Source organism: Malaclemys terrapin, chromosome 10 (genome assembly GCF_027887155.1).
Source record: "Malaclemys terrapin pileata isolate rMalTer1 chromosome 10, rMalTer1.hap1, whole genome shotgun sequence".
In the NCBI taxonomy this organism is placed as follows: Eukaryota; Metazoa; Chordata; order Testudines; family Emydidae; genus Malaclemys; species Malaclemys terrapin.
The window spans coordinates 8778243-8802686 of NC_071514.1; the positions used below are offsets into that span (position 1 = coordinate 8778243).

The window sequence follows — 24444 nt, forward strand, 5'->3', positions numbered from 1 at the left end:
GGATGGGGATGAATGAATGTATGGGGGATGGGAGGTGCTATATGGCCAGGTGGAGAGGATGAATGGGTCGGGGGGGAGAGGTGCTGCTTGGCCAGGTGGGAGGGGCAGGAGGTGCTGCATGTATGGGGGGGGGGAATGAATGGGTCTATGGGGGAGGTGCAGCACATCTGGGTGGGGGCGATGAATGGGAGTAGGAAAGCAAAGTTCTTCAGTTAGGAAGGGGAAATTAAATGCACAACTACAAAATGGGAAGTAACTGGGTAGATGTTAGTACTGCTGAAAAGGGTCAGAGGGTTATAGTACACACAAATTGAATATGAGTCAACAACATGATGCACTTGCAAAAAAGGCTAACATTCTGACATGTATTAGCAGGAGTGTTGTACGTAAGGCACAGAAGAGAACTGTCCCACTCTACTCAGCACTGGTGAGGTCTCAGTTGGAGTACTGTGTCCAATTCTGGGTGCCACATTTTAGGAAAGATGTAAAGAAATCAGAGAGTCCAGAGGAGAGCAACAAAAATGATAAGAGGTTTAAAAAACTTGACCTATGAGGAAAGGTTAAAAAAAAAAAAAAAACAACAACTAGAAAATGAAGAGTGCTAAGGTAACAAAACTAAAAATCAATCTAAGCCTGAACTCACACAGACTTCATTTTACTTCTGCTGTATAGTGTTAAACAGAATTCTGTTTATGCTTCCACCTACAGAGGGATACTACCTTTATAAATAAGAATTTGTTTAACAAAAAAACAGGTATCAAGAGTATTGATTAGGAGCCTAGCACAGGAAGTCAATTCAACTGTCTATTTTGCCAATGTGCCGGGGACTTAGGCAGACAAGTTTACATCCATAATTAAAGAACAGACCAGGGAGCTAACAGCTCCTGTCTACCAACAATATTTTCTGTTTGCTCTCTTAACTTTTTCTTGATGGAGGCATTTTTAACCACGAGTAGTCCGGGAAGATGACCAGCTACCCAAAAATCAATGTGAATCTTATCTATTGAACAGCAATTGTTGTAAATACAACCTTGTATCTCAGATAAGACTAAGACTCATTGTATCAGTTTCAGTAATGCTCTTGAGCTCCAGAACAAGCTTTCACAAACAGTCCATATTCTTCTGTAGAGTTAGATAACTATCTTCTTTGTAGGCCATTCAGAAATGCTAACCACAGCTCAGACATAACATCCCTCATACACTTCATTGCCCTTCACCTCCAAATCAGCAGACTGAGTTATGGTCAGGTCAGTTCCGAAAGAGTCATAACCTGTGTTCCTTGTAAGTTGCGTGCTTGCGTGGCTGCCCAGGAAACATTCAAATGCTGCCCAGCTGATAAGCAGAGCATGCACAGCCAGCAGCAGTGTTCAGGTGCCCCACCCACCACCTTGCTCTGTCATGCAGCTGCTCCTGGGACCCTATTGCTGGCTGGGGAGGGGGGGGGCGTGTACTGAGGTCAGGATGTCTCCCTACCCGCCCCCCCCAGAACAGGAGACCAGGGACACAGCCTGACTCAGGACTGGAGCTGCTGTGGTGAAGATTGAGTGAGGGCCTTTCTTAAAGGGAAAGTGCACTGTTTCTGAGATTTCCCCAACAGCCAGCTCACAGTCTCGGTCTCTCTCACTAACACCCACACAGTCTGTGTATCTCACTAACACACACTGTCTCTTTCACACTCACCTCCCAACACATACTTGTATTATTATTGTTGTTGTTGTTGTTACTTCTTGGTACTTCCTGCAATGCACATATATTCTCTGTAATTTTATTCTTTCCAAGTGTGTTATTTTAGTGTTTTGACTGGTCTATGCATTTCATAATTTTTATTTCTCTTACACTTAAATTTAATTCTTTGAGTAGTGAATTCTAAAATGCCTAACCTGTCCGGGCTGGAGTAATTATCCCTGTGGTAACTTTTGTAAAAATCTTTATTATAATCTAGGTTTTTTGTTTCTACTGGTGGTGCACATCTGCACATATTTTGGTGCACACAACAAAATTTATTCTGCACATGGATGGAAAATTTAGAGGGAACATTGGTCATAACTATTTTATGGCTGTTCAGTTACCTGTAAGTAAGACAGCATCAGTACAATTCCAAGTGAGCCAGCATCCACATCAGAAACAGCATTACTATAATTGACAGTTCACCGTGGGCAGTCTTAGGGAACGTTTACACTGGAAGAGTTACAGCCCCAGGAGTTACAGCGCCGCTCAGAGCGTTGAAGGGAAACCACTGTTGTGTGTTCACACTGTCAACTGCCTGCGCAATAGTGTGCTCACACTTGCGGCACTTGTAGTGGTATTCGGAGCAGTGCACGCTGGCCAGCTATCCGTCTGCTGCTAAGAGTTGTGGGAAAGTGGAGGGGGTCGCAGGGCATCCTGGGTCCTGTCCCAATGCCCTGTGCTTTGCCTGCCAGCAATCCCTGTGCTTCCGTCCGCATTGGCGCCATCTTTCAGTGGTTTGTGTACAACGCACCCTGCCCCTTCGGGCTGCAGGAATGGATCCTGAACTGTTGACCAGTATGCTGCTCGCTCTGACCAACACGTCATGAGTGGCAGGGAAGTTATTCCTTACACTGCAAAGGCAAGAGGAGTGTGATTTTGATCTCGCCACACGTAGTAGCTATGACACGAGATTGCTTGTGGTATTCATGGAGGTGCTGAGCACAGTGGAACATCGCTTTTGGGCTCAGGAAACAAGCACTGAGTGGTGGGATCACATCATGATGCACATCTGGGATGACGAGCCGTGGCTACAGAACTTTCGGACAAGGAAAGCCACATTCATGGGACTGTGTGATGAACTCACCCCAGCACTGCGGCGCAAGGACTCAATAATGAGAGTGGCTCTGTCGTTGGAGAAGTGCGTGGCAATTGCACTGTGGAAGCTGGCTACTCCACACTGCTACCCATCGGTCGCTAACCAGTTCGGACTAAGAAAGCTAACCGTTGGACTCATGTTGACGGAAGTCTACAGGGCCATTAATCGCATCCTGCTCCAAAAAACTGTGACTCTGGGTAACGTACGTAACATTGTAGATGGCTTTGCACAAATGGGTTTCCCTAACTGCGGAGGGGCGATAGATGGCATGCATATTCCAATTCTGGCACCAGACCACCTAGCCACTGAGTACATTAATCGCAACGGGTATTTCTCAGTGGTTCTCCAGGTGCTTGTGGATCACCGTGGGCATTTCACAGACATTAACGCAGGCTGGTCTGGAAAGGTGCATGACGCATGCATCTTTCAGAACACTGGCTTGTTCAGGAAGCTACAAGCAGGGACTTTCTTCCCGAACCAGAAGATCACTATAGGGGAAGTCAAAATGCCCATTGTGATCCTGGGAGATCCTGCCTATCCCTTAATGCCGTGGCTTATCAAGCCATACACAGGGCAACTTGACAGCAGCAAGGAACAGTTCAATAACAGGCTGAGCAAGTGCATAATGTCTGTTGAGTGTGCTTTTGATCATTCAAAAGCCCGCTAGCACTGCCTCTATGGGAAGCTGAACCTGGCCGATGACAGTATTCCTATGCTTATAACCACGTGCTGTATGCTCCATAATATTTGTGAAGGGAAGGGTGAAAACTTCACTCAGGGCTGGACTCAGCACCTGGAGGCTGAACTTGAACAGCCAGAGACCAGGGCTATTAGAGGGGCGCAGCGTGGGGCCATAAGGATCAGGGAGGCCTTGAGGCAGCAATTTTAAGCTGAAAGCCACTAATATTTGTTGCTATGCTCGGGAGTGCAGTGCTTGTAATGCTAGGAGGTGACTGGTGCAGACAATGCAATATGTGGGTTTAACATAATTGTATGTTGCTTTGCAGGGCTCTTTTTGCTTTCAATTAATAGAATAAAGATGGCTTACAAACCAACACAAGTCTTTTATTAAAAAACAATAACCAGAGGAGAGAGTCAAACCAAAAAAAACCATCAGTCGTGAGGGGAATGGGGGAAGGGAAGGTCCCAGGGGGAGGCGGGGTCCTGGGATGGCTAAAGATTTGTATATGTCCAAGGATCATATCCAACCTCCTTTGGAGTACAATGCAGTGGGTATTGTACTTCAGCAGGGCCAAACTGCAGAGGGATGGGTGTTGAGTGCAGGGGGTAGTGGGAGGCTGCAGTGCTGGATTGTGAGGGGGAAGGAGTAGAATGCCGCGGGTATAGATTGGAGCCAGGCGGCTGATAAGAGAGTGTTGGCGGTGTCTGGGGGGAGCATGGGAAAGAGTTTTGCAACAGCGGCTGTGGGGGAGGGCGGGCGCGGAGCTGTTCAGTTTGCAGAGCTAGTATTGCCTGGAGCGTGTCTGCTTGGCGCTCCATAACCTTTAAGAGCCGCTCCATGGCTTCATTCTGGCGTGCCGCGTTCTCCTTTCGGTCCCTCTTCTCACTGTCCCGCCACTCCTTCAATTCCTTTTTCTCACTGGTGGAGTGCATCATAACATCACACAGAAAGTCCTCATTAGTTCTTTCTAATTCTGCACAGCCATTCAGCTGCCAATAACAAAGAGGGAGGCTGGACTCCCAAGGTCATCTCTGTGAAGTTTAAACGCAACATTTTACAGAAGCAGTATTGTCTGCAACGCAAAGAACACTGATTCAGTGATTTAAAACACAGCCAGTACTCACACACCTGCCACTAACTGGCTGACCCCAGGCAAGCACACATGAGCCACAAGATCCCCAAAATGGTGAGCAGCCGCAGGGGCAGGGTAAATCACTCTTCCCGGACCCTGCTATACACTGGGCACATGGCTCTTGGGGAGAGCCAGCACTGTGGGGGGTAGGGGAGGCCTGATAATTGTTCCTGTCCCCACATTTTCCAGAGAATGTGATCATTATGGAAGATATCTCGCTGCTGAGGGTGAGCAGGGAATCAAGGGACGGTCTTCTCCAAGACTGTGGCTTCCACCCTGGCCCCTATGCAGCTCACCTGTATGCAGCAATGGTCCGTCCCCACCCCAGGATGGCACAGTAGCGCGGGAAAGTTACCATTAATGGGGCAAGAAACAAAGCAGCTCTGTCAAAGAACCTGCGGCAGCGGATTGCCCAGTATCTCCACGAGAGTTCCTGGAGATCTCGGAGGGAGATTCCCATGAAGTGAGAGAGTCAATCAACAGCCTATTCTGGTGCTCAGAATAGGTATGCGGTGGGAGACAAGCCTGCTTTCTACAACCCTCCTGCCCCCAACAACTCGCTTCAGTGATTGCCAAAATCCAATCCACTTACCAGGGGCCCCCTCTCCTGTTTGCACTTCGCCAACATCCGATAGCAGAGACTGACTAGCCTCCTCTGGGGTAGAAAAGAACTCCTGGCTGCATGCATCTCTGACCTCAGAGTCATCCTCTTCCTCTGGGTCCCCCTCCTCATCCAAGATTTCCTCCTTCTCCTGGCTCGGTCCACTTTTGACCACTGAAGTATCCACAGTGGCCTTCGCAGTGGAGGTGGAGTTGCTGCAGAGTATCGCGTCCAGCTCTTTGTAGAGCCGGCAGAGCAGCAGTTTGCATCTCACACCTTGTAGTAGGCATTCTGCAAATTCTTCACTTTGACCATGAACTGCAATGTGTCCTGGTCATGGCCCCTTTCTGTCATGCATTGTGAAATCTGTCTGTAGGGATCATAATTCCTATGGCTGGAGCGCAGCTGGGACCGGACAGCCGCCTCTTCCCAAATGCTGATGAGGTCCAGCAGCTCGGCATTGCTCCAAGCAGGGGATCAGGCTATTACGTGGAGCAGGCATAGCCACCTGGAAAGATGTGCTGAGACCACTGCACGCATCACTGAGCAAACAGGAAGGAGACTTTCAAAATTCCAAAGGAATTTACTGGATGGGGATGACAGTTGGTCACCTGAGGACAGGGCAGTAGAGTTCAAACCGATGACCAGAGGCGAGAACAGTCATTGTGGGGCACCTCCCAGAGCCCAATCGCAGCGCTGTAATCGACCACGGTGTCTACACTGGCACCGCAGCGCTGTAGCCCCGGCGCAGAAAGCTGTACGCCTCTCATTGGGGTGTTTTTTTTAAAGCGCTGCAACTGCACAGTTTCTGCGCACTAAGTGGCTTAGCAGTGTGTACATCTCAGGAGTTACAGTGCAGAAATCTGCTTTACTGTGCAGAAACTTGCCAGGGTAGACAGCACCTTAGACAAATGAAAACAGACACAATTGCCCTGACCCCTAGAGATGGTCAGCAAGGCAACATATAAGGGAAGCTTACATTTCTAGTGCCCAGGCTTTCCCAGTTCAGTGGACAGATGGCTTCATTCTCCAGGACTCTAAACCAAGCATGTCTCATCAACATACATTTTTTTTTCTCTTAAAAAAAGCTTAAAAAAAAACTCAGGTGATGTAGTGAGAGAATATTTATGAGTATTATTATAACATGTTCCCTGTTACAAGACACAAACATTGAATGCTCACTATCAAAAGTAGCCATGACTGATGGAGAACAAAAAGGTTAATACACGTCTTAAATATCTCAGATTGTAGATTCCACTTTTCTACTATATTATGTACATTTCTGAAAGCATGAATTGGCTTGTAATGTGGATTTCTTACTTACAAGCAACAAAGACACAAAAGCGTCAAAAATCTTTTGCAACATGCCATCCAGATGTTCTTTACTGAAAGCTGAAATTATGGAAAACTACACAACTCAGACTCCACATCCCCAATGGACCAAATGTAAACCTGGCATAAGCAGGCACAATGACTAGTGAATTCAATGGGAGTTTTGTGTACTTATGCCAGAGACGAGTTTGACCCACTGTTTGGGTTCCCACTTCCAAGGTCAACTACATACACTTTCCCACTCCCAGCAGCCAGATGGTTCATCACTAAATACCCCCTTTTCAAAGCACTGAGACTGAGTTCAGTAACTGATGGCATGAGAGCACAGGCCACAGAGAAAGGGGTGGCTATTCCAGTCATACATGGAGGTTACGAGTGGGGTTCTGGAAAACCAGGAGCTGCAATATCACTGGAGAAAGGGGAGAATTAATGGGATAATGGGGAACTGGGGGCTGCTGTTTCACAGGGTGGGGGGAGTGGGTGTATGGATGTACTATGAGGGGAACCAACCAGGAACAGCTGTATCACTAGGGAGTTGGGAAGATGTATAGATGGAGTGCGGGGAGTGGGAGGTGTACTGTTGGGTGAGGGCATGAATAGATCTATGGTGGAGGGAGGGAGAGATGTTGAATGGCTAGGTGGGGGAATGGGACGTGCTATATGGCTGGGTAGGGGGATGAATCGGTGTGTGATGGGGGATTGACAAATGCCATATGGGGAAAATGAAGGAGTGTATGATGGGGGTCTGGGAGGGGAGTATAGCTGGGCGAGGGGATGAATGGGTGCATGGGGGGTGGGAGGTGCTGTGTGGAGAGATGAGATGGGTACATGAGAAGGTGATGGGTGAGGGGATGAATGGGTGTATAATGCTGTATGACTGGGTGGGGGATGAATGGGTGTATAAGGGTGGGAAGTGCTGTATGGCGGGGGGGGGAGGAGGGTCTATGGGGGAAGATGCTGAATGGCGGGGGAGGAACAAGGTCTATGGGGGGGAATGCTGTATGGCGGGGGGGGAACAGGTTCTAGGGGGAAGGTACTGTATGGCTGGGGGGGTGAACAGGGTCTATGGGGGGAGGTGCTGCATGACAGGGGAGAAACAGGGTCTATGGGGGGAGATGCTGTATGGCTGGGGGCGGTGAACAGGGTCTATGGGGGGGGAGGGGCTGCATTGCGGGGGGGTGAACAGGGTCTATGGGGGAGGGGCTGCATGGCAGGGGGGTGAACAGGGTCTGGGGGGGAGATGCTGCATGGCTGGGAGGGTGAACAGGGTCTATGGGGGGAGATGCTGCATGGCTGGGGGGGTGAACAGGGTCTATGGGGGGAGGTGCTGTATGGCTGGGGGGGTGAACAGGGTCTATGGGGGGAGATGCTGTATGGCTGGGGGGGGTGAACAGGGTCTATGGGGGGAGGTGCTGTATGGCTGGGGGGGTGAACAGGGTCTATGGGGGGAGGTGCTGTATGGCTGGGGGGGGTGAACAGGGTCTATGGGGGGAGGTGCTGTATGGCTGGGGGGGTGAACAGGGTCTATGGGGGGAGGTGCTGTATGGCTGGGGGGGTGAACAGGGTCTATGGGGGGAGATGCTGTATGGCTGGGGGGGTGAACAGGGTCTATGGGGCGAGGTGCTGTATGGCTGAGGGGGGTGAACAGGGTCTATGGGGGGAGGTGTTGTATGGCGGGGGGGTGAACAGGGTCTATGGGGGGAGGTGCTGTATGGCTGGGGGGGGGTGAACAGGGTCTATGGGGGGAGGTGCTGTATGGCTGGGGGGGGGGAACAGGGTCTATGGGGGGAGGTGTTGTATGGCTGGGGGGGATGAACAAGGTCTATGGGGGAGGTGCTGTATGGCTGGGGGGGGATGAACAGGGTCCATGGCGGGAGGTGCTGTATGGCTGGGGGGGTGAACAGGGTCTATGGGGGGAGGTGCTGTATGGCGGGGGGGGTGAACAGGGTCTATGGGGGAGGTGCTGTATGGCTGGGGGGGGTGAACAGGGTCTAGAGGGGGAGGTGCTGTATGGCTGGGGGGGGGATGAACAGGGTCTATGGGGGAGGTGCTGTATGGCTGGGGGGGGGATGAACAGGGTCTATGGGGGGAGATGCTGTATGGCGGGGGGGGTGAACAGGGTCTATGGGGGGAGGTGCTGTATGGCGGGGGGGTGAACAGGGTCTATGGGGGAGGTGCTGTATGGCTGGGGGGGGGATGAACAGGGTCTATGGGGAGAGGTGCTGTATGGCGGGGGGGGGGATGAACAGGGTCTATGGCGGGAGGTGCTGTATGGCGGGGGGGTGAACAGGGTCTATGGGGGGAGGTGCTGTATGGCGGGGGGGTGAACAGGGTCTATGGGGGGAGGTGCTGTATGGCGGGGGGGTGAACAGGGTCTATGGGGGGAGGTGCTGTATGGCGGGGGGGTGAACAGGGTCTATGGGGGGAGGTGCTGTATGGCGGGGGGGTGAACAGGGTCTATGGGGGGAGGTGCTGTATGGCGGGGGGGTGAACAGGGTCTATGGGGGAGGTGCTGTATGGCTGGGGGGGGTGAACAGGGTCTAGGGGGGGAGGTGCTGTATGGCTGGGGGGGGGGATGAACAGGGTCTATGGGGGAGGTGCTGTATGGCTGGGGGGGGATGAACAGGGTCTATGGGGGGAGATGCTGTATGGCGGGGGGGATGAACAGGGTCTATGGGGGGAGGTGCTGTATGGCTGGGGGGGGATGAACAGGGTCTATGGGGGGAGGTGCTGTATGGCTGGGGGGGGTGCTGTATGGCTGGGGGGGGGATGAACAGGGTCTATGGGGGGAGGTGCTGTATGGCGGGTGGGGATGAACTGGGTCTATGGGGGGAGGTGCTGTATGGCTGGGGGGGTGAACAGGGTCTATGGGGGGAGGTGCTGTATGGCGGGGGGGTGAACAGGGTCTATGGGGGGAGGTGCTGTATGGCGGGGGGGTGAACAGGGTCTATGTGGGGAGATGCTGTATGGCGGGGGGGTGAACAGGGTCTATGGGGGGAGGTGCTGTATGGCGGGGGGATGAACAGGGTCTATGGGGGGAGGTGCTGCATGGCTGGGGCGGGGGGGTGAACAGGGTCTATGGGGGAGGTGCTGCATGGCTGGGGCGGGGGGGTGAACAGGGTCTATGGGGGGAGGTGCTGTATGGCTGGGGGGGGTGAACAGGGTCTATGGGGGGAGGTGTTGTATGGCGGGGGGGTGAACAGGGTCTAGGGGGGGAGATGCTGTATGGCGAGGGGGGGTGAACAGGGTCTATGTGGGGAGATGCTGTATGGCGAGGGGGGGTGAACAGGGTCTATGGGGGGAGGTGCTGTATGGCGGGGGGATGAACAGGGTCTATGGGGGGGGTGCTGTATGGCTGGGGGGGGATGAACAGGGTCTATGGGGGGAGGTGCTGTATGGCGGGTGGGGATGAACTGGGTCTATGGGGGGAGGTGCTGTATGGCGGGGGGGTGAACAGGGTCTATGGGGGGAGGTGCTGTATGGCGGGGGGGTGAACAGGGTCTATGGGGGGAGGTGCTGTATGGCGGGGGGGTGAACAGGGTCTATGGGGGGAGGTGCTGTATGGCTGGGGGGGGTGAACAGGGTCTATGGGGGGAGGTGTTGTATGGCTGGGGGGGGATGAACAGGGTCTAGGGGGGGAGGTGCTGTATGGCGGGGGGGTGAACAGGGTCTAGGGGGGGAGGTGCTGTATGGCGGGGGGGTGAACAGGGTCTAGGGGGGGAGGTGAACAGGGTCTAGGGGGGGAGGTGCTGTATGGCGGGGGGGTGAACAGGGTCTGGGGGGGAAGTGCTGTATGGCGGGGGGGTGAACAGGGTCTGGGGGGGAGGTGCTGTATGGCGGGGGGGTGAACAGGGTCTATGGGGGAGGTGTTGTATGGCGGGGGGGTGAACAGGGTCTATGGGGGGAGGTGCTGTATGGCGGGGGGGTGAACAGGGTCTAGGGGGGGAGGTGCTGTATGGCTGGGGGGGGATGAACAGGGTCTATGGGGGGAGGTGTTGTATGGCTGGGGGGGGATGAACAGGGTCTATGGGGGGAGGTGCTGTATGGCGGGGGGGTGAACAGGGTCTATGGGGGAGGTGCTGTATGGCTGGGGGGTGAACAGGGTCTATGGGGGAGGTGCTGTATGGCTGGGGGGGTGAACAGGGTCTATGGGGGAGGTGTTGTATGGCGGGGGGGTGAACAGGGTCTATGGGGGGAGGTGCTGTATGGCTGGGGGGTGAACAGGGTCTATGGGGGAGGTGCTGTATGGCTGGGGGGGGATGAACAGGGTCTATGGGGGAGGTGCTGTATGGCTGGGGGGGGGGATGAACAGGGTCTATGGGGGGAGGTGTTGTATGGCTGGGGGGGGGTGAACAGGGTCTATGGGGGAGGTGTTGTATGGCGGGGGGGTGAACAGGGTCTATGGGGGAGGTGTTGTATGGCGGGGGGGTGAACAGGGTCTATGGGGGGAGGTGCTGTATGGCGGGGGGGTGAACAGGGTCTATGGGGGAGGTGCTGTATGGCGGGGGGGGATGAACAGGGTCTATGGGGGGAGGTGCTGTATGGCTGGGGGGGGTGAACAGGGTCTGGGGGGGAGATGCTGTATGGCTGGGGGGGTGAACAGGGTCTGGGGGGGAGATGCTGTATGGCTGGGGGGGGTGAACAGGGTCTATGGGGGAGGTGTTGTATGGCGGGGGGGGTGAACAGGGTCTAGGGGGGGGAGGTGCTGCATGGCGGGGGGGGGATGAACAGGGTCTATGGGGGGAGGTGCTGTATGGCTGGGGGGGGGATGAACAGGGTCTATGGGGGGAGGTGTTGTATGGCTGGGGGGGGGGATGAACAGGGTCTAGGGGGGGAGGTGCTGTATGGCTGGGGGGGGTGAACAGGGTCTATGGGGGAGGTGTTGTATGGCTGGGGGGGGGATGAACAGGGTCTATGGGGGAGGTGTTGTATGGCGGGGGGGTGAACAGGGTCTATGGGGGGAGGTGTTGTATGGCTGGGGGGGGGTGAACAGGGTCTATGGGGGGAGGTGCTGTATGGCTGGGGGGGGGGATGAACAGGGTCTAGGGGGGGAGGTGCTGTATGGCGGGGGGGGGGATGAACAGGGTCTATGGGGGGAGGTGTTGTATGGCTGGGGGGGGGATGAACAGGGTCTAGGGGGGGAGGTGCTGTATGGCGGGGGGGGGATGAACAGGGTCTATGGGGGGAGGTGCTGTATGGCTGGGGGGGGGGATGAACAGGGTCTATGGGGGGAGGTGTTGTATGGCTGGGGGGGGGATGAACAGGGTCTATGGGGGGAGGTGTTGTATGGCTGGGGGGGGGATGAACAGGGTCTATGGGGGGAGGTGTTGTATGGCGGGGGGGTGAACAGGGTCTAGGGGGGGAGGTGCTGCATGGCGGGGGGGGGGTGAACAGGGTCTATGGGGGGAGGTGTTGTATGGCTGGGGGGGGGATGAACAGGGTCTAGGGGGGGAGGTGCTGTATGGCGGGGGGGGGGATGAACAGGGTCTATGGGGGGAGGTGCTGTATGGCTGGGGGGGGGATGAACAGGGTCTATGGGGGGAGGTGTTGTATGGCTGGGGGGGGGATGAACAGGGTCTATGGGGGGAGGTGTTGTATGGCTGGGGGGGGATGAACAGGGTCTATGGGGGAGGTGTTGTATGGCTGGGGGGGGGATGAACAGGGTCTAGGGGGGGAGGTGCTGTATGGCTGGGGGGGGGATGAACAGGGTCTAGGGGGGGAGGTGCTGTATGGCGGGGGGGGGGATGAACAGGGTCTATGGGGGGAGGTGCTGTATGGCTGGGGGGGGGATGAACAGGGTCTATGGGGGGAGGTGTTGTATGGCTGGGGGGGGGATGAACAGGGTCTATGGGGGGAGGTGTTGTATGGCTGGGGGGGGGATGAACAGGGTCTAGGGGGGGAGGTGCTGTATGGCGGGGGGGGGATGAACAGGGTCTATGGGGGGAGGTGCTGTATGGCTGGGGGGGGATGAACAGGGTCTATGGGGGGAGGTGTTGTATGGCTGGGGGGGGGATGAACAGGGTCTATGGGGGGAGGTGTTGTATGGCGGGGGGGTGAACAGGGTCTAGGGGGGGAGGTGCTGCATGGCGGGGGGGGGGTGAACAGGGTCTATGGGGGGAGGTGCTGTATGGCTGGGGGGGGATGAACAGGGTCTATGGGGGGAGGTGTTGTATGGCTGGGGGGGGTGAACAGGGTCTATGGGGGGAGGTGTTGTATGGCTGGGGGGGGGATGAACAGGGTCTATGGGGGGAGGTGTTGTATGGCTGGGGGGGGGATGAACAGGGTCTATGGGGGGAGGTGTTGTATGGCTGGGGGGGGGATGAACAGGGTCTATGGGGGGAGGTGTTGTATGGCTGGGGGGGGGATGAACAGGGTCTAGGGGGGGAGGTGTTGTATGGCTGGGGGGGGGATGAACAGGGTCTATGGGGGGAGGTGTTGTATGGCTGGGGGGGGGGTGAACAGGGTCTATGGGGGGAGGTGCTGTATGGCTGGGGGGTGGGGGGGATGTTGTCCGTTACGCCGCGGCACCGCGACGAGTCCCAGCACTTCAGTAGCGACGGGGGCGGCTGAGCAGAGGGGCCCGGGTGAGCCGTGTCGGGAGCTGCCGCAGCCGCAGGGGAAGGCGGGGAGGGATCCCAGCCAGCAGCGGGCGAGGAGCTGGATAGGCCGCGGGGGGCGGGGGGGGCTCGGGTCACTCACCTGCGCTCCCTCAGGGGCGGGGCGGGCCTGCGGCCTCGGCTCTCAGCACCGCCGCCGGGGGACAGGAACCCCGCGAGCGCGCCCTCCGGCCAGATATCGCGAGAGCGTGGACGCTTCCGAGCTCTGACTGCTCCTAGGCCCGCCCTCGGGGGCTTGGCTCACAGGCGCTTGGCGGGCGGGGTTTACGCTTCTTGCGTAGCCTGCCGTGTGCTGGGGGCTTGGAGGCAGCGCAGCCCCGAGGCGTCGCCCCCCCCGCTCCGTCCAGATCCCCACGCGCCCCTGTCACAGGGCCTGAGATTTGTTCCCGCCATCGCCAGGCTGGACGCTCCTCGCCCCGGTCACAGGGTCCAAGACCTGCCCCCCACCCCGGGGCTGAGCGCCCCTCACTCACACGGTTCCCCCCCGCGCCATTTTAATCCGTGACTAATCGAGCTGTCAGTGTGGCTCACCCTTCTCCAGTAACAGTGCCAGCCTTGATGCCCCATTGATGTACGTGCCTCTCACAGCCATGTGTGTCCCATAGCCCTAGAGCAGGGGTAGGCAACCTATGGCACATGTACCAAAGGTGGCACGTGAGCTGATTTTCAGTGGCACTCACACTGCCCGGGTCCTGGCCGCCGGTCCGGGGGGCTCTGCATTTTAATTTAATTTTAAATGAAGCTTCTTAAACATTTTTCAAACCTTATTTTCTTTACATACAACAATAGTTGAGTTATATATTATAGACTTATAGAAAGAGACCGTCTAAAAAGGTTAAAATGTATGACTGGTACGCGAAAGCTCAAAGTAGAGTAACTAAATGAAGACTCGGCACAGCACTTCTGAAAGGTTGCCGACCCCTGGTCTAGAGCGACCGCCTTGGGTTGTACTACAGGGCTACAGTCTTCTCCTTTATATCCGTCCTGCAGACCCATTTCTGCTGCTGTGCTCCCAAGAAGTTAGGCACTAATAATTGGGAGGATTCGAGGCATTTGGGAGTCAGCCATAAATCTCATACAACTTGCATGCATTGTTTTATCCTCTCCCCTTCTTCGGATGTTGCTTTCTTCTTGAAGTTAAGCTTTTCAGGACAGAGACTGCCTTCCTATGTGGTTGTACCGCACCTAGCACATTTTACCTGCAATTGCAGTATAAATGACAGGAGACTGTCTAAAATGGTATCAGCCTTTCATTGCAATGTACTGCCCTACATACTGAATGTTCCTGAAAACATTCACTATTGCATTCCCTGATTAAACCTTGTCTATTTCCATGGGTCAAAACAATATTTTTTCCCATTGATAAGAATTTTAGGGAAACGTACATCATTGGGCTCTTTGTGAGACGATATTAGGCCTTGTCTGAGCTAGGATTAAGGTTTGGTGCTACCTCATGTTAGCAAATGTGTTGACCAGTGTGTTTTAAATCATGTTTAACTTGTGGAGTTAAAGTCTGGAAAGATCCCTAGGCTTTAACTCAGCCAGTTTAGCCTGTGTTAAAGGTAGTGTGCCTTGTCTAGACTAGACTTAAAATGTGTTTCTTAGCCTGTGTTAAGATGTGCTTTAACATCACAGCCTTAACTCCTAGTTTAGATAAGGCCTTATTTTTTCTGATACATTTGTAGATACATGTGATGTATTCAGAACTCTTACAGTAGCATTTCACTCATATTCAGAATATTTAACATTGCTGGGTTAAGAACCTTCTAAAAGCTGCCATGTTTCTTTAAGAGAAGTCTTTGGAAGGGACATACCCATAGCAAAACTCTCTTAAACTTCCATGGATTGGTTATCCTCTCATGACTGGCAAGGCTAAAGCATTGTCTCTGTTTCTAATTGGTTGGTCTTTTTATCCATCATTCACCCTATTCTGAGCTTTGTGGACATCAGGCTACTTTGAGAGAAACATGAAAGAGATTTTTCATGGTGCCATGAATTTTGACTTCTTTGTGATTAACATACTGTATAAATAAATGTACACAAGGCTAAAGATTTACACTGATGTTGAAAGTGCAACTCAACAGCAGCATTATGTGTTTGAACGGAACAGAAGTGAGAAACTAAGACAACTCAAAAAAGAATGTAAGTGGATAATTAATTTACACTCTCAAGTGCATTTTTCCTTCTAGGAAGTTTGTTGGCTTTCTTATTCATTTTACTGGAGAGTAGTTACCTGATGAATGTGACCAGAAAGTCAGTGTGAATTTTAAAAAGGGTAATGATGAATTAAGTAAATTAATTGAAGGAATATCTCCATCATCCTTAGCAAAATGGGTTGTGACTAACCAGGGAAGTTGGGAGGTACAGCAAAACAGATATTCTCTTAAGGGCCAATTGAACAATTTCGTGAATCCTCAGTAAAGTTATTTTTGGGGACGATCCCCTCAATTTTTCCTTGTCCCTTTCATCTTCTTCCTATCTTCCTTTTCCCTTATGCTCAGGAGGGAAAATGTATAATAGACATTCGCTCTTTTCTCTACTAATCAAGGTAGTTACACAGCATCAGACTGTAGAGCCTTATATTAAATTTGGGATTGTCCCTACACTGTTCCACTCTGCCCCCTGCTGAATAGAAGTCCCATTGGCTGTGTGTTTCTTGGGTTTCAAAAATCTACCTTTAATCCTTCTAACAAATCAGTTATTTAAAAAATGGTTGTTACAGGAAATTGGGAGTACAAATTATTTAGTGGATATTGAAAGCATGCACAGTCATGCCACTTTGAGAGAACAGGTAATTTTCCAACATTAAAAATGGAAATGCCTTTTACAGCATATCCTGCTCATATGATCCACATTTATTTAAAAAAGGGTGGAAAGTATAATCGCACTGAGACATTTCAGTCTTCTTCCCTTTCTCTCTTTCTTTGTTGTTGTGTTTTCTTCTTTTTTCACATGCACTTTTTTATGGCATTGGTCACAGCATGCCAGGAGGAGAATGCATAAATTTTGAGAGTAGGGGAAACCAGGGTAAAATAAAGCAAATATTATCTGTTTCAGATTGGAATAATAGTGTGATGTAAAAGGCATGTTCTAAAGAAGCCTGTAGTGATGTTATGAAGAAAGGATGCTACACTAGCAGAGTATATTGCCAGTGAAAATTTATGTTTGATCAAATAAGACTTGCTTTTGAAAGATCTACACATACATATTTTTATTCAATAACACCCCGTCTTGAGAAGTGCTGAATGCTCTCGGATTCCAATGGGATTTAAACAGAAATTGATGGCAATTAGCATCTCTCTGGCAGTGCTCAGCACCTTGCAGGATTGAGTTTTATAGTTGCCTTGTTTTAATTATATTTCATTTCTTATATAGGTTTTCATTTTTAACAAAATGATTAACCTAGAGGCAGGTAGCTAGTGGATGCGTACATTCCACACAGTAATAACATGCCAGTAATTTTACGTCACTGGGTATATGCTTCATAAACTTCATCAAAATAGGTAAAAACTGGAATGTTGTTTTTGGCAAATGTTTTTTCTTAAAGTAACATTTCAGGTCTGGGAAAAGATGCATAAGTGAGTGGAATATTATTGGGATTGCAAAGGTTATCTCCCTATTAGCTGCTGAGAGCTCCTAAAACATAAACATGCTGTAGAGTTAATAAAAGCCTATAGTCAGTAAGTATTAAAAATGTCCACATTTTCATTAGAAAAGTCTTTATTTCATAAGAAATGCAACAGAAAAATTGGATGTCTTTACCTAGTTTCCAGTAGTTGCATCTCTGCTACTTGCTCTTATGCCATGACAGTACTAAATTCTCTAGTATCAAGCGAAATAGATTGTTGGTGGGATTTTCCAACACATTCAAGATTGATTAGACCCTGCTCCCACTGATAACATTACCATTGCTTTTATGGGAGCAAAGTTAGGGCAATATTGACTACTTTTGAAATTCCCACCCAGAATAATTTTTAATGAATATGTATGTCAATAACTGATAGCCTGTATGCAAAAGATAATAATGAATTTACATCATATTCTACAGGAAAAAATTTTGCTGTGACAAAATAATTTTCACTGTGTCTTCATAGACAACTGATATTAAAAGTAGATATTTAAAGATAGCAAAGTGCATTGAGAGCTACTGTACTGATGAAAAGTGCTATATCAGAGCTCGTTATTACTGTTATTATTTATTATTAGATATGGTAATTATCATATATACTACAGGGCCTGTTTACTTGAAACAAGGCATGTTTTATAGGTCTTATTGATAACTCAAGCCAAGCCTGAAGATTGTACTGTATTGGTGCTTATTCTATATAAAGCTGTGTAAAAATATTGTGTTGTATTATTTGACTAATAATTTATAATAACATACTTTATATAACCAAGGCCTACCAGGAAGCCATAGGATGAGTGAGCCCAGAATGCTGTAAGGCAGGGGTTCTCAACCTTTTTCTTTCTGAGCCCCCCCCCCCCCCCCCCCCCCAACATGCTATAAAAACTCCACGGCCCACTTATGCCACAGCAACTGTTTTTCTGCATATAAAAGCCAGGATCAATCTTAGTGGGTAGCAAGCAGGACAGCCGCCCGGGTCCCCATGTCACAGAGGGCCCTGTGAAGCTAAGTTACTCAGGCTTCAACTTCATGTGGCGGGGCTTCGGCTTTCTGCCATGGGCCCCAAAAAGTGTCATGCTGTCCCTGCTTGGCGGACTTGGAAACCTGCTCATGGCCCCCCAGGGGGCCCCAGATACCTGGTTGAGAACCACTGCTATAAGGTATTGAAAAATATTTGATAAATTACTCTGTTTTTAACAAATGTGAATGTGGTTAAATTACAGGATCAAAAGAGGATGTCGACAGGAGAATGCAGGAAGCTTTAGAAGCCCGAATCTCTAGCCACACGGATGACTCTGTTGCTGCCCTTAATGCTAGAATCAGGAGAAAGCTCCAAACCAGATCTTCAGAAGCAGAACTACTACAGCCTCCTGAGCAGAAACTTCTGCAGTGTGAACAATAGGCAAAGATGCACAGCAGCTATCATGAAGTAAGAGAGCTGTATCTGACATACTTTGTATGAAATCACTTGCTTTCACATACCATGCATTTCACACCAGCAAAGGCAAACACTGTACATGTGACTTGATCAGTATAGTCTCTAGATTTCAGTGGTAATGGTAATTTTTAGGTCAAGAAGTAATGGTGAGTGGGAAAGGTGGGGTATTAGGTGCTCATGGAAGTATAGCACAGTAGTTGGGATCAAGGGTGGGATTTTGAGAAGCACCCAGCAATGATCTAACTCTGCTTCCATTTAAGTCAATGGTAAAACTCCTGTCTACTTGAATGAGAGACAAGTTAACCCAATGCTGAGCATTTTTAAATATCCTACCCTTGGTCATTTTCACTGCCTAAGGGGGTCTAGGGTTTTGCCATTGACTTTACAGGTAGAATGATTGACAGGGCCGGCTTCAGCTTTTTTGCCACCCCAAGTGGCGAAGCGGGGGGCAAAAAAAAGATGAAGCCGCGATTGGCAGCACTTTGGCGGCAGCTCTACCGCGCCGCTTCATTCTTCAGCGGCAATTTGACGGCGGACCCGCTGCCGAATTGCCGCCGAAGACCCAGACGTGCCGCCCCTTTCCATTGGCCGCCCCAAGCACCTGCTTCCTTTGCTGGTGCCTGGAGCCGGCCCTGATGATTGACCCCAAAATAATTAAATGACTTGGGATACAGTGTTAGCTTAAAGGTGTTATGGCCATGACTTTTGAGGATTGTTTGGTAATATTCAGGTAGAGAATCCGAAAACCAAGGTGCCAAGTTTAAAGATGCTGAATAACATGATGATAAAAGCTTTGTTAATCAAAATAAACTATTACCTTGATTCTTCTCTCATTTGCACTGGTGTAAATCAGGAGTAATTTAACTGACACACGGAGTTACACTGGTGTAATTCTAGTACAAGTGAGAGGAGATTGCAACACTACAGTCTTAGGTGAAATGTTTCTGTTTTGTTAAACCTCATTGTTGGGTGGGTTCTGGTTACTTTTGCCATTTACCAGTCTAAAGGCTACAGTTATACAATTTGTTAAAGGAATGCTATCAGGTTAAAAAAAACTTCTTTACAATTCCTTACCTATGTTATTAATAAAACATGAGATTATCAATTAACATACAACTGATAATCCTCTTCCTTTGTGTCTTCCACTGTGTTCAACTTTCAAACGTTTGCTATTATTTGACCTCACATTACCCACATATGGCCAGTCTAATTAGAATTCAGAATAACAGAGTCTTTTGATTAATGTAGAACAGTGTTTCCCAAACTTGGGACGCTGCTTGTTTAGGGAAAGCCCCTGTCGGGCTGGGCCGGTTTGTTTGCCTGCCGCGTCCACAGGTCCGGCCGATCGTGGCTCCCACTGGCTGTGGTTCGCTGCTGCAGGCCAATGGGAGCTGCTGGAAGTGGCAGCCAGTACGTCCCTCGGCCCGCGCTGCTTCCAGCAGCTCCCATTGGCCTGGAGCAGTGAACTGTGGCCAGTGGGAGCCGCGATCACCCGGACCTGTGGATGCGGCAGGTAAACAAACTGGCCCGGCCCGCCAGGGTCTTTTCCTACTCAAGCAGCGTCCCAACTTTAGGGAACACTGATGTAGAACATGAATGGAACGTTATACTCCACTTTCAGACAAACAGAGAAGTCAGCACCCAAATACTGAAGTAGTCACAATACGGGTTGGGTTTGAACATTGTCACTCTAGGCTTGATATTGAGAAGTGCTGCACACCAAGAGGTCCATTTGAATTCAATGGAACCTGGAGGAGATCAGCACCTGTGCAATTCATGTTCCCTGTAATTAGGCTTCTTAAACAACGGAGTGTTCTTTTTCTGTTAGTTTAACCAGGCCCTCTCGGAGCTCATGAGGTGTATAGCTTTGGCAAGAATTTGCTATGGAGGCCATCACTGGAAAATGGCAGAAGCCCATCTTAATTTGGCTCAGGGATACCTCCAGCTTAAAGGTGAGTTTACAAAATTCAGAGCTCACTATTTTAGGACCAAATCCTCCAGTCCTTTCACAGTCCAAGCTCCCAATGACTTCGGCAAGGATTGCAAGATTTTGCCTGAGCTTTTCATAGAATCATAGATGATCAGGGTTGGAAGGGACCTCAGGAGATCATCTAGTCTAACCCCCTGCTTAAAGCAGGATCAATCCCCAACTAAATCCCCAAATGGCCCCCTCAAGGATTGAATTCACAACCCTGGGTTTAGCAGGCCAATACTCAAACCACTGAGCTATCCCTCCCCCCCTTTTCAAAAGGATGGTTTATGTTTATCAAGTCAATGAAACAGAAGTAAAGCCATTTTAATTTAAAAAGTAATAAAAGAATGAGCTAAAGAACACACTGATTTACTTGCTAAAGCTGTTAGTATATCTTTTCTCTCTGGAATCTTCTGTAACTAAAGAATTTTCCAAAGTATGTGTGCCAAAGAATTTTCATAGCAGAAATACTGGGTTGAAAAGAGAAGGTGTATGAAGATTCAGAATTTATCACACTAAGGTAAAATCATTTGGAAAGAATACACAGCAATAACAACTTTTCATCCTCTCAAAATGTGAGGATCCTAAGAAGAAAATAGGCTTATTAAAGGAGGTATAATGGGGAATTTTTGATACCAAATTTGGGACATCTGTGAAAACTGTAATTGTTAAAGTAATCCTGCCTGTGGCATTTCCTTTTTGATAATGCTTTTGAATATGTATGGTTCATACAAGTTCAGTTTACAGCTAAGTCCAAGATAACTGTTTACTTTACCCCTTACAAATTTCTAAGTAACTTTACAAATATGTGTGTGGTGATCTGTCTCTTGCAATGTGTTCTTCACGAACACGAGAAAACATTTCCGGTTCAATCCATGCTTGAATACCTAGGAATCTTCAGAATTAATCTTGCTTTTCAGTTATATATAGAAGCCTTGGGAGAGGCATGGGATCATGGGAATTGTGGGTTATCATGTTTCCATATTCCTTAACAAAGAGCCATGTCTATGCTTTTATGTTGAGTTTCTCTAAACATCAGTTGAATAAGATAACAAATCAGACATGTCAGGTTAATCAATGAACAAGACTTACAATGTTTAAGCATGCATAAGTATCTTTATAATTATGTATATCACAATACGCAGTAATGTTGATGAGCATTTGGCCAGGTCACTGCTTGAATGAGAGATCTTTAAGGAGCTGGAAGAATTGGTGTTGGTGATTCAGTAAATGTCACTCTTTCTTCCCTCCGAATCTGTATGAAACCAGTGCCAAAGCACAGTATTAATGGGTGTTGTGCTGCTGGAGGTGCCAGCTTTTAGATTAGATGTAAACTTAAGTCCCAAGTACTCACTGAAGTCCCATGACCAGGTTCTGATTAGTATTTCTGTTGTCTTCTCTTTTTGAGATGATTTATTTGTATCTTGCCATGGTTTTTGCACTTGTTCCTCTGAATTATTTCTCCTTTTTGTTTGAAAAATTCAGTAAATTAATAAATCCCTCCTGGCACTTCTCTTAAGAACTGGGGTGTTATCCTCCACATCCTGGTTAAGTTCCAACTTGGACAAAATTCATCCAGTCAGTTTCAAGTGGCTACAGTGTTCTTTATTTCTCTACTTACAGAACGTGTGTGGATGCATTTCAGTGATGAGTAAAATGATCCCTCTAAATACACTGGATGCAATTCTGCAAGGTGTTATACTCCCTCATCTTTCAATGGAAACTGGGATGGATCTCTGTACCTTGCAGGGTCAGTTCCATAGTCTGTAGTTCTGTAGAGCACTTTAAGGCATCCAAACAATACTATATAAATCTGCTTTATTATATGATTATTAAAATAAAACCAATGAATGCATTTTAGGATTTTGTTTTTCGTTACATTTGCAATAGACTGTTTACTAAATAAGAAACATTGGCAACTCTTTTGACCAGTTGTTTGCATTAATTGAAATTAGCTTGAGTTCTCCAATTCCATCATGCATTCTGTTTCCTTTATCTTTAAAAAGAAATGTGGCTTGCATCAGAGGACTTCAGTAATGGATCTGTGAGGATAAAAAATTGAATATATTTTGGTTTTTACAGCCATGAATCTTGATTTTCAGGTAGATTGAATGTAATCCCATTGTTGTTGCCCAAATCTCTTGGTTTAGCTCTGCCTCTGGCTGGAAAACCTGAATATACTTTCTAGATTAAATTAAGCCAAAGCCTTCCAACAGGAGAAGGAAAAATCGTAATCCTCAGCATACATGTGGAAGTAGTTATGTTTTCCTCATGAGAATCTAAAAGCTGAATCACCCACAGAAGACTTTTTTTTTTCTCATTTATGTTCACAGGATTTTCACTACAAGCACAGCAACATGCAGAAAAAGCCAAAGAAATTCTTCTTGCCAGCTCACCTATCCCGTCTTCTGATTCTGAACAAAGAATGGACATTCTTAAGTGCTCAGTTGCCATTTTTCATACATTAGGAAGATCATTAACTGCTCTTCACAAATATCCTTTCTCAGTTTTATTTGTTACTTGCAATTGGTTCTAGAAGTTTATTTCTGATAAATAGATTGGATCTGTTGAAATGATATGAACACCGACAAATGTACAGTGTTAATTTCTAGAATTGTCTATTGAAACATCCAATTGGAACCTCATCGCCCTTAAAAAAAGCATATGTCCCCCCATATTCATGTTGTAATGCCAATAACAGTATTCCTTAGAGTGGTTAATAACTCTTGTGTATTTTTGCCAGAATGGACCTTAATCTCCAGGGAGTGGCCTGCATCTTTACTATCGTTGTTTAAATAACAGCAGTTACATCACTTCTGTTACTGTCACTTCAGTCCTATCATTATAAGTATCCGAGAAATGAAAACCTAGGTCCAAAATACAAACTGATTAGGTACATAGTAGACAGCAGATCCCACAGATTGAAATGTACAGTGAGAGCTCAAGACAAAATCCAAGTCTTTAGCTGGGAGATTGGAGGAGGTTAGGCCATTCATAAGGTCTAAAGCAAAATATAGGTGGAAGAAATAAGGTGTTTCTGCCCTTTCCACCAGAGTAAAGAATTGTTAAGATTGTGGAGCGCTGACACTGTCTGGCAGCTTTATAATTAAGAGATCCACTGACAGCATACCAAAGGTGCTGGATTTGTTTTCCTCACACACATTTTGTCATATGTTGCCTCTTCTCACTGTTGTGAGCAATAAAGTATGAAAGGAGACAAGATTCTTACTCTCTGGTCTTTTCAGAGAACAAATTCTTGTCTGTTTCCTTTCTCTTTTTATAAGAACAAAGTAGCTGGGGAGAGCAAAGGTATGATAAAACATTTGTACCCACTCATGGTCATGAATACGGATGCATCCACAGTGACGAAAAGTCAACACACAGAACTGAGATTGGTCACCCAGAACTGATATTCAGGACTGCCCAGAGGATTTAGGGGTCCTGGGGTCTTCGATGGCAGGGGGCTCCCGCTGCTGAAGACCTGGCACTTCAGCGGCAGGTCCCAGGGCAGAAGGACCCCCTGCCACGGGTCTTCAGGGCACTTTGGCAGCGGGTCCCGGGGCGGAAGAACCCCCGCCGTGGATCTTCTTTGGCGGAGGGTCCCGGAGCGGAAGGACCTCTCGCTGCCGAACTGCCACTGAAGATCCGGAGCGGAAGAAGCTCCGGGGGCCTGGGCCCCGCGAGAGTTCTCCGGGGCCCCCGGAGCAAGTGAAGGACCCTGCTCCAGGGGCCCCGAAAAACTCTCATGGGGGCCCCTGTGGGGCCCAGGGCCTGGGGCAAAATGCCCCACTTGCCCCCCCTCCCCCGCCCGGGCGGCCCTGCTGATATTTCTATTAATTGTAAAACTGAACGTTTTTTAGACATTAATTAAACCTCATAACACTCTGTTAGGTTGAGCAACCAATCTGACAGAGGGGTAAACAGACTCAGATTGGTTCAGTTTATTTTCAAAGGTCACACAAAGTTGCATGGCAAAACATAGTCGGAATCAGGAGTCATGAATCCTGCCTCTCCTCCAACGTCTGCACGCTAGGTAAGGGACAACATCTCACTATATATTTTAACACTGTTGCAGCCTCACTGACAGTTTTCTCCCTTTCAGGAGGATATAGTAACTCAAAAGAAATTAGTTTTAGAAAGGCTTGCATTTTGAATCAACTTTTAAGTTGTTGTGAGTTCATGTGGATGTCTGGATATTTTAAAAGAGATGCTCAAATGCAT

The 24444-nt window shown here is 49.1% G+C and overlaps 2 protein-coding genes across 2 annotated transcripts in view; one reads left to right on the plus strand and one right to left on the minus strand.

Annotated features, from left to right (window-relative positions):
- The window catches only part of LRRC28 (leucine rich repeat containing 28), an 83978-nt gene extending 70621 nt beyond the window's left edge, over nt 1–13357 (minus strand). Inside the window, exon 1 of the mRNA XM_054041343.1 lies at nt 13271–13357. The gene's annotated coding sequence lies outside the window, so the exon portion shown is untranslated. The remainder of the gene's footprint in view (nt 1–13270) is intronic.
- Nucleotides 13358–15170: 1813 nt separating this feature from the next.
- The window catches only part of TTC23 (tetratricopeptide repeat domain 23), a 45572-nt gene continuing 36298 nt past the window's right edge, over nt 15171–24444 (plus strand). Inside the window, 4 exon segments of the mRNA XM_054042156.1 lie at nt 15171–15330; nt 18037–18242; nt 20080–20203; nt 22557–22718. Of these exon segments, the coding sequence (XP_053898131.1) occupies nt 18063–18242; nt 20080–20203; nt 22557–22718 (466 nt within the window). The 5' untranslated portion in view covers nt 15171–15330; nt 18037–18062.